At 41.1% G+C, this 17,955-nt stretch overlaps 1 protein-coding gene across 2 annotated transcripts in view; it reads left to right on the top strand.

Annotated features, from left to right (window-relative positions):
* Window positions 1-17,955, top strand: part of LOC126279690 (ras guanine nucleotide exchange factor P) — a 564,449-nt gene that overhangs the window by 149,017 nt on the left and 397,477 nt on the right. Inside the window, exon 2 of one of the 2 annotated variants that reach the window (XM_049979699.1) lies at window positions 12,111-12,152. The exons of the other annotated variant lie outside the window; for it this stretch is intronic. Within the exon in view, the coding sequence (XP_049835656.1) occupies window positions 12,111-12,152 (42 nt within the window). The remainder of the gene's footprint in view (window positions 1-12,110; window positions 12,153-17,955) is intronic. 2 annotated transcript variants of the gene reach the window in all.

Below are 17,955 nucleotides of genomic sequence, written 5' to 3'. Positions count from 1 at the left end.
TTCCCTCAAATATAGGGAACTCTGAAGTTTAAAGGTTGATTTCAAACAGCAGTGGTCAGTTCCTGCTCTACTGTCATGGACACGGAGCTAGTATAGTCTAATCTTCATTCCTTCGCGATCTTTGGTGTAATTTTTTAGTTCAGTTTACATATTCTATGTTCAGAACAGTTTCATTTCGTAGCTATTATTACAGTGATCCAGAGCGCACATCGAAAATTACTTTACCGATAGGTTTTCCTTGATTACCACAGTAAAAATGTATGAACTAAATAGCTTTTATACGAACGTAAAATCTGTAACACTCAAGCAGAATTACTGGTGTGTTTTGTTAAATCTCACTTTCATGTATTACCTTGTGCACTGTCGCTCATTTTCATATAATATGGCCCTTTATCTTTTGCCTGAAGCAGTAATCCTAAATATTTACTGTCGTGTTAACTATCTCTGTCATCTTCATTGCGTGGCGTAACGCAGCTACGCCTTCGACGGTTCAAAAATGCTCAGCGACTATTCGTCAACTTCGAATTATCATTTTGTACAACCATATCATATGTTTGTGTAGGCTATTTTGTTAATTTAAGCTCGTCTACTGACCTCTAATAACCATTAATAGAAAATGCAGTGTATATTTAGACATTTAACGTTTTCATTAGAGGATCTTCCCGCAAAAGTCACACAGACGTATATCTACTTTTAATGCATATTATTCTTCGCTTATGTTTCTTTTATGATGATTACTTGCATATTTCTATATTATTCATAGCTCATGAACGGCCTAGGAGTACAGTTCTGGAGATTTTTCTCGTTTATATTAAGACTCCGATCACTTAGGCAATTTTGCTGTTCGTCTGAGCGCAGTTTGTTTAGTATTTGCAGCTAGGAAAGGTGAACTTCGCAATGTTTCGGCCGTCGTATATACGTTCACTTGCCAACCATATATTCACTCGTTGCCTCAAAAATGACCAATTTGTCTATAAATATCTGCTGTTGTTGAGTTTCACTACTGGGAAAAAAATCTCTCACCTAACGTCACATGCGGTGATAATTTCGATTTATCAATCTTTAGTAAATGAATCATAGTTTTAGCGCATTGCTGGCAAGATTTCCCGGTAATCATCTCCGATTTTTCTGTGCTGGGAAGGTTTGCATCAGTGGCCTCCTAGCATAGCGAATTCAAGTGGGGAAACTTCTACGACATTGCGTCAAAGCAGTTGCAATAGCTTCAAGTTGAAAGGTTTACCATTTTGAAGTTGCTTTCTTATCCATCTTTCGCGTAGAATTTCGTAAGGCAGAAGTTTAATCATGTCGGATGCAGGAGTCTTCCTTTCCGTTCGGTGTTTATGCTGAATGGTCGCCATTCTGCAGCAGATAATCGCATGATTATGAACAGACAGTCAGATACCGGTGGTGACACAAAGAAATAAGAAATAAATACCTTTTACCACCAAAGCTGGTTTCACCTTGAGGGACTGAAACGTTCGGACCAGATCAGACATGTTTTTAAGCAGAAGTCGAAGCCATGTGCTAGTCAGACACTAGCATTCAACTGAGCGCCCGTGAAGACATCTGTCAATTTGCCAGTGTGCTCCAGTCATTTGAATTGTGTGTGTAAAAGTTGTTTCTGCCATATAAATCTTATTGTGATGAATATTCGTAAAGTAATTATATATACGTTTCGTCTAATATGTTCATTCTGAAGATGTCTTCAAGAATTTAGTGCATATTACAAAACAAGGATACATAATACATGTTTGCAAGCAAAGCGTTATGCTACTGTTCCAGCCACACATCCTAATCGAAATGCTCCTCGTGGATTTGGAATAAGTCAAAACATCAGGAACATCTTTTCATTTAAGAAATAATAACAAATTTGTCTCAAACATGTAAATGTACATATCTGTTGTGCATGAGACATTTTTGGCTGTTTTAGGGACGCATCATCAAACTGGTGTTACTTTCTATACCTATTCCCATTGGTCACACTGCTGCACTGAATATGTACGGAAGCCAGATTACATGTAATAATAAGTTATTTGATACTGTACTTACGTGTACTAAGAAATCAGTCAATGGAGCTATATTAATTAAATCGCTTGCACGGAGATAGTTTGACATACTGCGTTGTCTGCAGTTGCACAGTCGCTCTGGTAATTAATGTAACGAAAATAATGCTATACGACCTGTGCAGATCACCACATTTAACATGTGATGGATCAGTTTAATCAGAAAATCCCTATTATATCTCTATGAGCCAGGTATATTCCTGCCTTCCAGTAATTGTTAGTATTATGTGAGGTGTTCACAAAAAGGAGAATCAGCATTTCTGTTGGATACAGTTTGATCACAGACATATATTACTAGACTGACAAAAGTGAGGTAAGACAGCTGCCTCAGGAAGTTTGTGTACTCTGCTACTACGATATTCTAATGAATTTATAAGCTTTACAATGTGGCCTAAACAAGTTCTGCACTTGAGGAAATATTTGCGAACTAGTTGAATTTTTTTAAACACATACTGCATTGTATAATAGTGTTATGAGAAGAACATCAAGTTACATGTACACAGTCGTTCGCTGTGGCCGAGCGGTTCTAGGCGCTTCAGTTTGAAACGGCGCGACTGCTACGGTTGCAGGTTCGAATCCTGCCTCGGGAATGGATATGTGTGCTGTTTTTAAGTTAATTAGGTTTAAGTAGTTCTAAGCTCTAGGGGGCTGATGACCTCAACTAAGTCCCTAGTGCTCAGAGCCATTTGAACCATGTGAACATGTACGCACACGATTAAAGTAGATTGTAGTAGTCGTAAGAACGCCCAAGAGAATAAAGACACCTGTTATCAACGACAAACAGCACTTCCTACTTATAGGAGCACTTTCCTAACGAGCATACTATTCAAAGAAAAGCTGAAGTTGATCAAAACTGGTTAAAAATACATAATTAAGCTACGCCAGTTTTATTTAACTCCTTAAGATACACATCAAATATTGAAACACTGCCGATATGTCAGGTAAGGCAAACTGTAATGTAATTACTTAGGCTTACATACGTTCTACAAGCAAATGTACGTAACATGTTTGTAGTTACGCTTGCAGTGAGGCATGCTACCTTGTTAGTACCTTCCGTGTGCTGTAAGGAAAATTACAGACAAACACGACGCACGTGTTCACCTCTATGTCAAAATTCTAAACGTAACATTTTTATATCAGCGCATCCCCATTTATTACGTCTATTTTATCAGTAAATAAAAAAATTACGTGTCCTTTGCGTTCCTTTCGAATTGCTGTTCTAATATGCTGGCTTCAGAGACACGAATGGTACTGTATACGGTATTGCCAGTCTAAATGTATGTCTGTGAGTCACAGATCACCACACGAGGAAATGTACATAGTGTTTTTGGTATGTCACAACTTGGGAAATTAACACCAACATTTTGGTGGGGTTAGGAACTTGTATTGTACAAACATACAATCGAAACCTGTTATGAGCCAAAGAAATTTCATTTTACGCATGTAATTCATTCATTGACCTTGTCCATGCGCAAGATTTTAAGTGTGTGAAAGCATATAATCTCTTAAGCTATTTTTTTAGGAGAGCCGAAACTATTATGAGTGGGAAGCCTCATGTGAGTGTGGGTTACGGGAAGTCCCACACTAAAAGCAGTTTTGAAGATATGAAACTTCCTGGCACATTAAAACTGTGTGCCCGACCGAGACTCGAACTCGGGACCTTTGCCTTTCGCGGGCAAGTGCTCTACCAACTGAGCTACCCAAGCACGACTCACGGCCGGTCCTCACTGCTTTATTTCTGCCAGTATCTAGTCTCCTACCTTCCAAACTTTACAGAAGCTCTCCTGCGATACTGGCAGAAGTAAAGCAGTGAGGACCGGGCGTGATTCGTGCTTCAGTAGCTCAGATGGTAGAGCACTTGCCTGCGAAAGGCAAAGGTCCCGAGCTCGAGTCTCGGTCGGGCACACAGTTGTAATCTGCCAGGAAGTTTCATATCAGCGCACACTCCGCTGCAGAGTGAAAATCTCATTCTGGAGTTTTGAAGATGCTGATACATACGGTTCCATCCACGAACAGTGATTGAAGACATTTTACATCAATGGAGGAGCATGTACAATATATGTATATACATCTCGATTCCGCGCAATCCCACCCGCTGCCCCAAGTTCTTCCAATAGCCCGCTCACAGTGACGGACTGAATTGTAGCGCATTGCCGTTAGAATTTCGAATTACTCTTGATTAGCCGTCTTGCTGTGCTGATCTGGACCTCTGATGTATTCGCCAGGAGCAAGGAGCGTTGTTCTTCTCCAAGAACCGCTCGGCCAGCACCAGGGCTGCTCTGCCTTGTAATGAGTGCAAAGTCACGAACGGCTGTCCGCCGGCGCGCATCCTTCCACGCGTCATTCGCGGCTGGAATGAGAACTGAAGCGAATGACCCACTGGACAGACGCTTGCTGAGCACGTAATGACCACTTGACAATGGAAGGCAGATAGATCAGATACGCCACAGCGGCAGGTACAACTCAGGCGGGTAGCAACATCAAATCGAACAAGTCACGTTGTCTTTGATCTTTGCGGCACGTCATTGTTTACTGATAACCTCCTAATACTGTCCCACATAAATCTCCTCGACATGTCAACGTCCTTAAACTCACAGAAGTTTGAATGTAGATGGAGGCTTACCGATATTCGCCCCTCCCGTGCGGGTTTTCGCAAATGGATCAGGATTTCCGTAAAGCACTTCACACGGTGCCACAGTGCCGACTGATAACGAAGGTACAAGTATACGGAATAGTTTCCCAGGTATATGAATGCCTCGAAGACTTGTTAAGTAACAGAAATCAGTACGTCCTCCTCAACGACGAGTGTACATCAGAGACAAAGGTATCGTCAGAACTACACCAGGGAAGTGTGACAGGACCGCTTCTATTTTCTATGTAAATAAATGATGTGACAGATAGGGTAAGCAGCAGTCTGCGGGTGTTCGCTGATGTGGTATATGGAAATATGTCGAAGATGAGTTCAAAATGGTTCAAATGGCTCTGAGCACTATGGGACTCAACTGCTGTGGTCATCAGTCCCCTATTAAAAAGGCGCAGGATTTTAGACAGCGCCATTGATATTCCCTAAAACAGCCTCTTTCCTATTTACCTGCGTATAATACTATAAAATTTTGCAGATCAAGTACTGCAGTGAGTTGATTCTAGCCTGGCAGTAAATGTTTCTTGGTTAATCTCCCGAGCAACACGCACAGCAAGAGATCGTGGATTTGGACCGCGCGGAAGCAAATGAAACGTAATGCGACAACACGGCTGCTGTGGCGCCGAGACGAAGGAACATTGCAGCTTTGTTGGAAGGCGGCAGTATATTCAGAACCCGAGATACAATAAGAACTAATTTTTAAATTTTTTATTTATTTATTTATTTTTGTTGCCGGTACTGACATTATGGACCCATACACACTGCTGCCATTTACAGTTCCCTTTCACTTTACAAGAATAATTTCGCTCATACTCGTGAATTTGCTGGTAATGTGTTTTTAACAGTGGAAGCAATAATTCGACGACAATTACCGTGTAATAATATGCCGTTGTTTTTTCTTTACAGTAGAGAGAATTTTGTTTTCTTACGAATTGTTGTAAATTTGTAGTTGTTTCAAGTGTCTCGTCAGTTTATATTAGCTTTTCTTTCATAAATTACTTAACGATGTTACAGCATTTGAATTTACGGTAAATGTAATGTATAGCTGTATGGAAAATTTCGATTTTCGAACAATAGTGTAACAGAGGTGTTTCTATGGTCTCAGTAAATACGATCTCCTTACCACTACCTCGGGTAATGCGTTTCGCGCGTGTCTGATAACCACTTTTCGTGCGATGCCACGACTTCGATATGAAGGATGTTTCAAAATGTCATACGGCTGATGATGATGATGACGACGGTGATGTTGAGCACGACGACGACGACGATGATGATGATAATGATGATGACGATGAACTGCTTGAAGTAGCCCAGACTGATAATTGCGCTTTCACAGGCCTGATGACCTGAGAATGATCGAAGTAACAGGAATCAATTTTACAATAAACTCTAATTGCAGTATTTTTTCTTTACTTTCTGTATAGATCTACACCGCATGGAAGACATTACAGCTCACCATAAGACTCGTAGCCTTTCTAATTAGCCATCCGTGCGTCCCAGACCAACGACGAAGTCGTATAAACATCTCGGAGCGGCAGTGCGTGTAAAATTTAATAGCGAAAGTGTGGGAGCTCGAATTCTTGAAGCAGGTCAGCTTAATCGGCGATCGAAATCTGAGAGGTCGTGAACTGTGTCGGGCTATGCAGCCGGCGCTGCACCGAAACTCGTCATTCGCGGTCGTTAAAAGTGCGAAACTCTCTTGCTGGGACCGCCGGGTCTCCTACGTAGTGACCGCCCCGTGGGCCACCTGCGCCGGCCGCCAAGGCCGGCCGTTTTTATAGTCGCCGCCGTCCATTCAGGAGCGCCTGGTCGAGCGGTCGTGCGTCATTACGGGTCGTAACCGCGTCCAAAGGCACGGCGCCCCACTAAGCTGTCGCCGCGCAGAATACACCATGGGATCGCCCATTGCGAAACCTGGCTGTGGTTACAACGCTTGGTCCCGATCACCTCGCACCTACTACCCATCTATTCACTGCGATGTGTTCGGTCGCTTACCGAGCATCGGGACAGATTAGTGGCTAGATTCAGTTCTTCCCTGCAGATGGAACTCAATACGCCGCTCCTAACTGTACAAAATTGGCAGATATGAAGGTAATTTCAAGGGTATCGCAGGAAACTGAGATAGGACCGTTACTGTTGACTGCTTGTATATACGGGGGTAGGTCAAAAATTATGCACAATGTATCTATAGCTTTTATTGTAGTACAAATAGGACACGTGCAATGCAAATAGTACTCTATGTTAACGTAGCTTTTCAGTACAGTCTCCTTCTTTTTCATAGCACTGGGTGCTTCATTGAGTGGACCAAACAAGTGGTAGTTGGAAGGCACAAGAGCGGGACTATACGGATTGTGAGCCATTGCTTCAGACCTGAGTTTCCGTAAAGTTTCAGCAGTGTGGGCAGCGTGTTTTGTGTGTGTGTGTGTGTGTTGTAAGTAGGCTGTTTAGGTTTTTATGCTGGTAACGTCACGTAGCGCTCTGTATGAAAATCACTGACTGTGCTGCGTGAAGTCCGTGGCTGGTTTGCATTGTTGGAATTTGCTATTGTAGTGTTGGGCAGTTAGCTGTTAACGGCGCGTAGCGTTGCGCAGTTGGAGGTGAGCCGCCAGCAGTGGTGGGCGTGGGAAGAGAGATGGCGGAGTTTTGAGAGCGGATGATCTGGACGTGTGTCCATCAGAAAGGGTAAATTTGTAGGAGTGGATGTCATGAACTATATATATATAATGACTTTTGAACACTATTAAGGTAAATACATTGTTTGTTTCCAACAAAATCTTTCATTCGCTAACAGTGCCTATCAGTAGTTAGTGCCTTCAGTAGTTAGAATCCTTTATTTAGCTGGCAGTATTGGCGCTCACTGTATTGCAGTAGTTCGAGTAACGAAGATTTTTGTGAGGTAAGTGATTAATGAAAGGTATAGGTTATTGTTAGTTGCGCTAAAAATATTGTGTGTCAGTTTAGTGATGATCAGAGGAAGTGAAGAGAGAAATGTCTGAGTACATTCAGTTTTGCTCAGCTGTTTGAAAAACAAATAACGTAAGGGGTTTATCACAGTAATTCAATAATTTTTCTAAGGGGACGTTTCACCAGATACGGGGATAAGTCAAAAATTATGCACAATGTTGCCATACGTTATACTGCAGTACAAGTAGGACACTTGCAACACAAATAGGCAACGTACGTCAACATCTTTTTTCAGTACAGTCCACTTCCTTTTCGACGCACTTGGTCCATCGGTGTCCAAGCTTTTTGATGCCTTCAGAAAAGAAGGTTTTCGACTGACCAGCGAGCCTCGCTGTTCACGTCTCGTTCAGCCGTGAATAGACAGCCCCTTAATGCTTTCTTGAGTGGACCAAACAAGTGGTAGTTAGAAGAAGCAAAACCAGGACTATACGGAGGATGAGCCATTGCTTCAAACGTGAGTTTCCGGAACGTTTCAGCAGTGTGGGCAGCGTGTTTTGTGTGTGTGTGTGTGTGTGTGTGTGTGTGTGAGAGAGAGAGAGAGAGAGAGAGAGAGTGCATATTAGTGGATGGTGTTTTTCCGCTTTCCCGGTATGCCTGTACGCGGTATAAATCTTCGATAGGACGCTTTTTGAAACACCTTCGGTTACTTTGGTTACCATCATGCGAGCACCAACAATTTGTTCATATTCGAATCACTTAATCCAGACATAATGCCCTAACAACTACACAGAACACCGCTCTGACCACGACTTTCATTTGCAAAGTACTGACGACGTTGCCAGGTGCCGTTTGACAATAGCGCAACCTGCAGACTTGCCTGGCATCTGCATTTATGTTCAAGCACACATTTCTCAGGGTGTTTTCACAGTTTTCCTCAACACCTGTTGATGTTGATGTAGTTTGTTCCCTGATTCCGTTATTTGTTTTCCTCCCACTCCTAAAAGTTCTCATGATAAATTCCACCATTTCTCATTGAGAGGTCCTTAGCTTTTGGATGATTTTCAAATTGAGAAACCTTGTTTCATCGTCTAAGTCAAGCCTGTAATCTTGAGGTAACAGTAACCACTGGTCAGGGTAGCCCCGAAACTGGGAAATCGTGCACATGGCCTTAGAAATCGTTATATAGTGGCAGATACATACACGTGAAGAAAAAAGCAATCGGTGGTATGTCTTAATCGAGTAACATACATACAGTTGAAAATGCCAATGGGTTTGCAGTTAAATGATATCGATGGATTTTGCACAACCACATTTTAACACTACTTTTGTATACAATTATAAGTCGCAATTGGTGCGCCAACTATTGCGCCAGCAAATCGAAATTACATGGCGCCATCTATGGAACTTTACCACCAGTTGTTATATTCTAAACATCTAAGTGAGAGCCAGTAGAGAGCTGTAAACCTTTTGATCTGTAAGTGGTCATAGTATCCACAGCAGTCAGAGTATACCCAGTTTACGGTACTGAACGGATTGACGGTGATTAAAAAAGTTTTAATATCCAGGTATGCAGATGCGGAAAAAAAGGCTTGTGGAAGCTGATACGGGTAAGCGACTTCGAATGCGGATGGAATTTCACTTACCTGTGAGTACCTCTAAACACGTCAAAATTTTGATTTCGGTTCCCTTCATGTGCGAAGCTGTGCTTATTTCTCTCAGATATTTACGGAATTATTTTAGTTTGTTTCCTCACTGTAAAGTTCAATTTTTTGGTCCACTGTTAATTATCTGAGAGTGAGCAAGCGAAACGCGCTTGGCGTGAAATTAGAGCTGTAATCCAGTTCCTCCCTAGACGTCTTGTGATGTAAGAACGGGAAAGCTGTACTCAAACGACTCGAAAATTAGCGATAGTTTAGATTTTTGCAGTTGTACATCAGCAGTGTGGCCATGTATGGAAATGAAACATGGACGATAAATAGTTTAGACAAGAAGAGAATAGAAGCTTTCAAAATATGGTGCTACAGGTGAATGCTGAAGATTAGGTGGGTAGATCACGTAACTGAAACTGAATAGAATAGAGGAGAAGAGGAACCTGTGACAAAACTTGACTAGAAAAAGTGATCGATTGGTAGAGACATCAAAGGACCATCAATTTAGTATTGGCGCGAAGAGTGGAGGGTAAAAATCGTAGAGGGAGACCAAGGCATGAATACTTCAAGCAGATCAGAAGTATGTAGGTTGCAGTAGTTACTCGGAGATGATGTAGCTTGCACAGGATAGAATAGCATGGAGAGCTGCATCAAACCATTTTCCAGACTGAAGACCACAAAAATAACAACAAAAATAATGACATTGAATGTTAATTCACCTTGCTTAATTATTTGATTTTAGTATCTCGAATTGCTACGCGAGGTTGATTTCTGTATCAAGTCATTTTCACTCATTGTTAATCTCATAGTATGTTATAATACAGCGAACTGTTATCTCTACGTTCTTAATACCGATAATATCACGATGATTATTTTATGAAAACGCAAGTAACTCAAAGGAGTTCGAAGAATTTTGCTAACGGAAGCTCATGTACATGTGGATGTTACTTGCTCCCGTTGTTGAGAGGTGTGCCGATTCACAAAGCATAAAGTTCACTGAGGATCTTAAAAGCTCAAGTAAAGACTTTAGAAATATGGTATAAAGTTGGTGTGTTAATCAGCAACTCACACAAAAAAGCAGAAACCTAAGGTAACTGATAATGTAGTTAACTAATGCGCACAAAAGCGAGACAAAATATCCGTAATGGTATTTCCATCCAGTCAAGCTTAGAGCTTAGTGTCTGTCAACACGTGAAGTATTACCACAGAGGATCTGAAGACAGACAGTTTACAGTAAATATTAATACTGTAATGGATGCAGATATATTACTGCTGATAGTGTCCCAGAACAAAGCTAGCAAGTACTGAAATGTAGTTGAATGGAATCAGGTAATGCAGAGGAAAGTCATCTGGTTAATTAAACTCGAAAAGTAGATGCGTTTTAATGGCTTAGCAGCAAAATAATTGATAATGGCCATAGTAGAGAAGATGCTGACTGGCAACAGGCAGAAAAGTGTTTCTTAACAAAGAATTGTTTTAGAATGTAACAAAATTATAATAGTTACGTTCTGTTGAAGAAAGCAGATAGATGGCCCTACTGGAAATAATGGAAATAATCGAACACGTGACACAGAATGCCACCCTAGTATTAAATAATCAGACTCAGTTTCCGTGTTCTCCATTGTTAAGTGAAGTTCTCTTCACAAATAGCAGACTCAAACTGTAATTTTATTTTATTTCTCATCATTTGTTACATGTATCTGCACAAATACTTTATTTACCCCCTTGTTTAGCTAATATATTTATTCTAATACGTGTCTTGGGTATCCTTTGTGAACAAAGTCACTTTTGAATTTTCTTTACAAATAACATTTGTGTGACTTGCACATCTTGTTTATCCGTGTTTGCGACATTCAGTTGTCACCTGAAGATGGGCTGAGAAGCCGAAATCTCGCTCGTGAAAAAATAAATATACTTTTGTAGAATATTAGGAAGTGTTTTACTTTTTTATTATTGTCTTTTTCTGCTAAGCACCGACGGAAAATTTTATAGTAGTTTTTATCTGGGACATTGACTTATATGTAGGTGAAAGGTGGGCGACAAACACTATAGAGCAAGTCCGATAACTAAGAAGACAGTAGGAAAGAAACTTATGATACTGTTTTGCTAAAAGAGGGGATCAGCTGATAGGACATATCCTGAGGCATTAAATAATGGCCAGTTTCGGAATGGAGATTGTTTTGTGGGGTAAAAATTGTGGAGGGAAGCGAAGGCTAGTGTTCAGTAAGCAGATTACAGTGAATATAAGTTGCAAAAGTTATGAAGAGAAAGAGAGACTTGTACTGGATAGACAGTCGTGTATACTGGCATCAAACCAGTCTTCGAACTGGACAACTATATATACCGTATTTATATCACGAAGTTGATTGTCATTTGTATCCAGTATCAACTTACAGTCTTTTAAAATCGACATATTGGTTTGTGTTTGTTGACGGGATTATATTCTATCTGACAAAACACGAAAATAGGTACAGATTTGGACATTATGCATGTGAATTCAAAATGCTGGAATGCTACAGTTGTTAGAGCCGCATGGTGTTTTTATGTGATTAAAGCTGGCTACAAACAAAGTACTGAACATTATGCATTTATGTGTCAATACGACGTTCAATAAACACAATTTTTTTCCGATTGGAGATATTTATTAATGGTCTGTTTCTATTTCGGTTTCAGGTACTTAGCAACGTCGTCTACAACAGTGGTCTTAGAATGTCAGTCACCGTAGGGCATGTTCGGTCATCTGAAAGATCGGAAGGAGCCTACTGAGGCTTCCAAGAAGTATCTTACGTGAAAGTGGACTGAAAAAAAAAAAGACGCAGTATTAAAACTGATCAAGAAATTTCTGACTTACAGATGGCCGAAAATACTCCTTGGCTACGAATACCCGCTCCTCAGGTATGTTATGCACCAATATTTATTTAATAAAAGTCGAAAGTAAAACATGATTTGTTAAATTATTTGATGTATGTCTTCGTTGAATAATTGTGAGGCACTTCTTGTGAGGAAGATGTTTTCCTGGAGCGCCTTCTGGGACACCAAATACCTTATGTATGGCATCAGGACTAAAGATTCCTCAAATACAAAATAAAAGCCATGAACTGACAGGGTGATAATTAGATAATAACTGCAGATATTTAATGCAAAGTTAAATACGTTCTGATAATCACCTTTCTTCTGCTTTTTCCTACCGTTTATCCCAAAGTAACTAGCAAATGGCGCTTCATATGAAACAAAAGCTATAATTACCATAACAATTGATTTATAACAATCATGTTCTTTATAACAAATGCTCAGCATGTCGGCCGTCATTATTGGTAGTCGAGGGACAAAGTTGTGAACAACACTATACAGCATATCAGTAAATATGGTGAGAATTGGCGTCGGATGTTGCCTTTTGACATCCGTAATGAGGTTGAGGAGTCGTAGTTGACTTGGGACTGCACATAACTCCACAGCAAAAATCGCGCGGTCTGAGGTCTGTGGGCCAGAGAGGTCATGACCGGAGTGGCGTCTCAGCAAGCGGACGATATAGGCAAGAGATTATGTGTAAAAGTCGTAACTTCCAGCAGGTGTTTGTCAGGTGTCTCTCACTTCGGCTCATTTTATACACGATTCTGATGCGGCGTCACTGACGTGTTGCATTCCAGCGCCATTTGTTGGTCAATTTTTTGCTCCTTTTTGATTTCAGTAAAACCCCTGGAAATTTGAAGTATGCGTGTCAATTTTTACTTCTCTCCCTACATTATTCGTGGATTAGTGAATTTTCAAATGTTGACGGACTTTTAGGCCACCCTGTATATATTTCACATATATTTAACATCATTTTGCACATACTTTTACACATAGTTCATTTATATCTCTAGTGAATTTCGGCCTGCAGTTTCTTATTCACGCAGCTCAATGTTTACGACTTCATATACCTTCAACTATGTGTCGTGCAGTGATTTAATTTTGTAGGTACATTGAGTGGTGTATGTGAATACTGTTCGCAAAATGTGTCGTGTATACAGTTGGTAGGAAAGAAGTAGTAAATTAAAACGTCAGGCCTGATGCGGCAGTTTTACTGCGTGAGCAGAGAAAATGTAGTGAGCGATAAATCTTTTTCCTTTAATCATTTTGTGGGGGTTGTTAGCGAGAGAAGGTTTCGCAAAGGTCTGGTATTATGTATTAAGTTTGTTGCAGATCACTAAGTGATATCATTCTCTAAAATTGGATGTATAAAATTTGGAAATTCGCGCGTCGTGGGCTACATTGTTTTTCGCCTCCACCATCACACCTTTATAGACAGTAAGTGATATGTGTACCAAATTTTCTAGAAATCGCTCCAGTGGCTTAGTAGGAGAGTTTTGTACTGTGTATGGATTTAACTCTGCCCCTCCTCAGACCACAGTGGTCCAAGTAACGAAAAGGAGGGAAGTTGTGTACGCCGTCTCTCTGTGACTCATGTAGACTTACAAGGGGAGGCCGCCAATTGTGAAATTCAGATTAGATTCAAAATGCGCATAATAAAAGCTAATGGCCAGAGGTGTAATGTGGCAAAGCACCAAGATGCACTTCTCAGCCGTTGTCGAGAAAATCGACTTCTACAGCGTCGTGGCGCAGCGGTAAGCTCTCGGGTTCGTAATCCGAAGATCGCCGGATCGAATCTCGCGCCATGCAACTTTTTTTATTATTATTTGTTTTTTGTAATTCATATATATATATATATATATATATATATATATATATATATATATATAATTCCCAGCAATCAGTTGCAACAATTATGCATATAATAAGTTGTTGAAAGTCGCTTGTCGTGGAAACACTGGCGACTTCGAACATCATTATGTTTTCCGCAAACAAAGTTGTATTACACAAATGTTATTGTCTTCATAATGTTTGCCATGTGTAGTTAACGGAAGACGTAGAAACGATATTTCGAAACGAATCCGTATAGTGTAAGTCAAACGTTTGAATTAGAATAGAGACCCCACGAACACACATTTGCTGCGGTAGGTATGAAATATAAACTCCGTTACTCGTTCGTTACACTTGAAGGACAGATGTTGAATCGGCGGAAACGAGCCGCCGCGTAACAGTGTAGTTGCCTGCTAACTTCGAAAGAAGGTAGATGCGGTCCCTAGCGCAACTTATAACATCGTCGAAAATCAGTGCGTACGTGAGAGCTTTGGTACACCCTGTTAAACAAATGGAAAAATGAAGGCCGTACAATTGGAGAGCGATCCGGGCCCTTCGCATGAAAGTGATGTGATCGAAGAAGATTCTATACACAGTGAAGTGGCGAAACGACAACTGAAAGATGCGTTGGTGTATTTTGAAAGCCTCCTTCGTAACAGTAATCGCAAAGCAGCAGAACCGTCATCATCAATCAACGAAGAAGCCATGGTAATTGGGGAAGAAATGTTGCAGAATACGCTGCAAATGCTCGCCGAAAAAACCCTCGTTCATGATGAGGAATTGATAGACATTAATGAAATCGACGATAACAAAGCGTACGAAGACGTTGAACCGAGTCCCATTGCCGACGAATCATCAGACGAATACGAGCCGGACGAGAAGAAAATAAAGGGTACGACTATATTTCTCTGGATTACAAAATTAGAGCTGTCAATCTGACCAAAGAACATCCAGGCTGGAGTCTCAAAACTCCACAAAAAAAAGGGGTGCTCTCGTTTGACAAATATGGGCTATTTATCGAGGTGGGAAGAGCAAACCAAACGTGGCTGTAGCAAATTTGATAGATATTGTACCATCGATTCATGGGTGCAAGATCGCTTCGTAGAAGCTCGACAAAACTTCCAGCAAGTTACTACCAGAAACCTGCAGCAGTGGGCCTTGGGCGCTGCAAGTCAGTTCCCAAATTTTAACTTCAAAGCTTCAAAAACATGGGTCACTGAATTTAAAAAGAAGCATAAGATTCGGCAACGGAAAATCACAACATTTGTTTCCTGGAAAGAGACGGCTACCCAAGACGAAATATATATACATGTAAATTACAAAAAACAAATAATACAAAAAGTTGCATGGCATGAGATTCGAGTCTGCCACCTTCGGATTACGAATCCGAGTGCTTACCGGTGCGCCACGACGCTGTAGAAGATTATTAATCGTAGAGAGTATTTCACCGCAACGGTTTAACTGTAGATTTTCTCGACAACGGCTGAGAAGTGCATCTTGGTGCTTTGCCACATTACACCTCTGGCCATGAGCTTTTATTATGCGCAGTATGAATCGAATCTGAATTTCACATTTGGCGGCCTCCCCTTGTTAGTGTGTTGTGCACGACATCACGTTTTGACTGAATTGTATCATGTTCTCCGAGGTCGAAGTGTGGTCGTTAATGTGCCGTGCGGATGCAATCAGGGTATGGCGCACCTCACTGTCTCTCAAGCTAGCGAGCTATGCATTAGCTCATGAGAGCAGGTGAAAGAATGCGCTTCCAGTCCACTTGATAAAAGCAGGAAAGAAGGAAATACCTGTAAGAACTATACGGAATATTAGAAGAACGTTGGAAACTGAGATAATGATGCGGAGTTTAGTGTTGTCTCCGCAGTTGAAAGTGTACTTTTTTACAACAGACAGACGCCCACAAAATAAATAAAATATTAATTTACAATATATGTATAAAACGAACTTATCGTAACAGATAACTTTGAGTATGATGTAAGTCGTTCAGTGATTGCTGTGATAGGTCACTACCATCTGGTTCACTTGTTAGTGAACCTCCGGTGGCGTACTGGAAAGAATGGGCTCGCAGAGGCATGCTGGAGGGCTGTTTACATTTGTCGTCTCCCACCGTGATCAGCGCGGCCGACGACGGCACCGTCGATACCGCAGTTGAGTTTGACACCTGTAGCTTACCTTTTATGCAGGTCCTGAGATCCACTGTAACTAACGCATCAAATGTAACAAACTGTTTTAACTAACACACTTCCGAAATTACTGGGAAAAAATAAGACATACTTGTCGCACGTATATACATACTTCATAATTCGTAGAAAAAACTGACTTGGTTACATGTATACAATAACAGACGCAGAAACGTTCTCAATAAAGTGGCTCTGAGCACTGTGGGACTTAACTTCTGAGGTCATCAGTCCCCTAGAACTTAGCACTACTTAAGCCTAACTAACCTAAGGACATAGCACACATCCATGACCGAGGCAGGATTCGAACTTGCGACCGTAGCAGCAGTGCGGTTCCGGATTGAAGCGTCTAGAACCGCTCGGCCGCAGCTGCCGGCAGTGAAGTACTGCATCCATATTTGAGATGGACAAGTGAAACACTTTGACAGCTACAAAGGTTCAGTGTAATGTAACACATAACGTGGTGAAACTTATCTTGTATTTCATGTTAAAGTAGGTCACAGGTGAAATCTGGATCCAGTTAGATTGAGACCTAACGGAAAAATGTACACTTCAGTACATTTGTACTAACTAGGACAATAATTCATACTGAATTCACCAACGACTTGTAACCGCATATTGACAATTATCTCGTAAACGGCTAATCTGTGGCCCCTTCCATTTTGGGACATTTTTGCTGCTATTATAGTGTACTTTCAACCGCGACAGTTTTCGCAATTAATTGTAAGATTCTTTGTGTATCTATATGTGCATGTCGCCTTGAATGTCACTTACTGTTCAGTCGACAAGTGATTTTGGAAGTTTCACGGCGTGCAGATGGCGTTCGGCTGAAATCGGGAGTCGGTCACGTGACGTCCCTTGCTCGCTACTTATGATACGCCATATTGCGTTCATCCTCTCGTTGTTTCCATATTAAAACTTCCATGTTATGACAGTATGCTGTTTCATGACAACGGCACACTGAAGATTTGTCACAAACACGTTCAGTTTGTTGTAATAAAATTTTGGTTATTGACATGTTGGCTGCAACAGGCCTTTGGAGATTTTAAGATGAACAGTAATAATTCTCAAGATTATATGCAATCGCTGTGGTCATGTGATTAGAGACTTGCAGTTGTGGAGTTGAAGGCAGTAGGTTAGTGTCCTGGTTGGTTCAAATGGCTCTGAGCAGTATGGGTCTTAACATCTGAGGTCATCAGTCCCCTAGAACGCAGAACAAATTAAACCTAACTAACCTAAGGACATCACACGCATTCATGCCCGAGGCAGGATTCGAACTTACGACTGCCTTCAAATCCTTAACACTGCTTTTGTATATCTGACGACCAAGCCAAAGATCGCACCGCTCAGCGAACAAGGAATGCCACGTGACCGCTTTCCGATAGGAGCCGAATGGAGGGACGTCACGTGGCCGATTTCCTATTTCGGCTGAACTCCCGCCTCACACCGCGGTACCTCCGATTTTCGTCAGTTGTGTTCAGTTGAGCATGATACAGCGGAGAAAGTACTAGAAAAGATTTTGGAATCTAAATGAATAGTTCATTCCGTAGGAGTCACTTCTCAGTGTAAAGTAACTTCAGTTCCCGTCTCGGAAACTGGAGTTCAACTGTGGGGTTGATTTTTTTGGCCCAAGTACACTTCATTGCTCGGCTTCACCAGCTTGAGACAGTTTTCACATTTGAAAGCACAGGCATTAGCTTTCACAAGTGCAGGATTCGCAGAACGCTTACTTCCGTAGCTTGAAAACTATTTGATGTGCTTTGAAAACTGATGCTTTTCACTGGGCGTAGTTTTGCTGAAACTTAAGTTTTTGACACACTTCAGTCTAC

Source organism: Schistocerca gregaria, chromosome 1 (assembly GCF_023897955.1).
Source record: "Schistocerca gregaria isolate iqSchGreg1 chromosome 1, iqSchGreg1.2, whole genome shotgun sequence".
Lineage (NCBI taxonomy): Eukaryota > Metazoa > Arthropoda > Insecta > Orthoptera > Acrididae > Schistocerca > Schistocerca gregaria.
The sequence above is the reverse complement of the archived record's forward strand: the minus strand, read 5'-3'. Positions and strand labels throughout refer to the sequence as shown.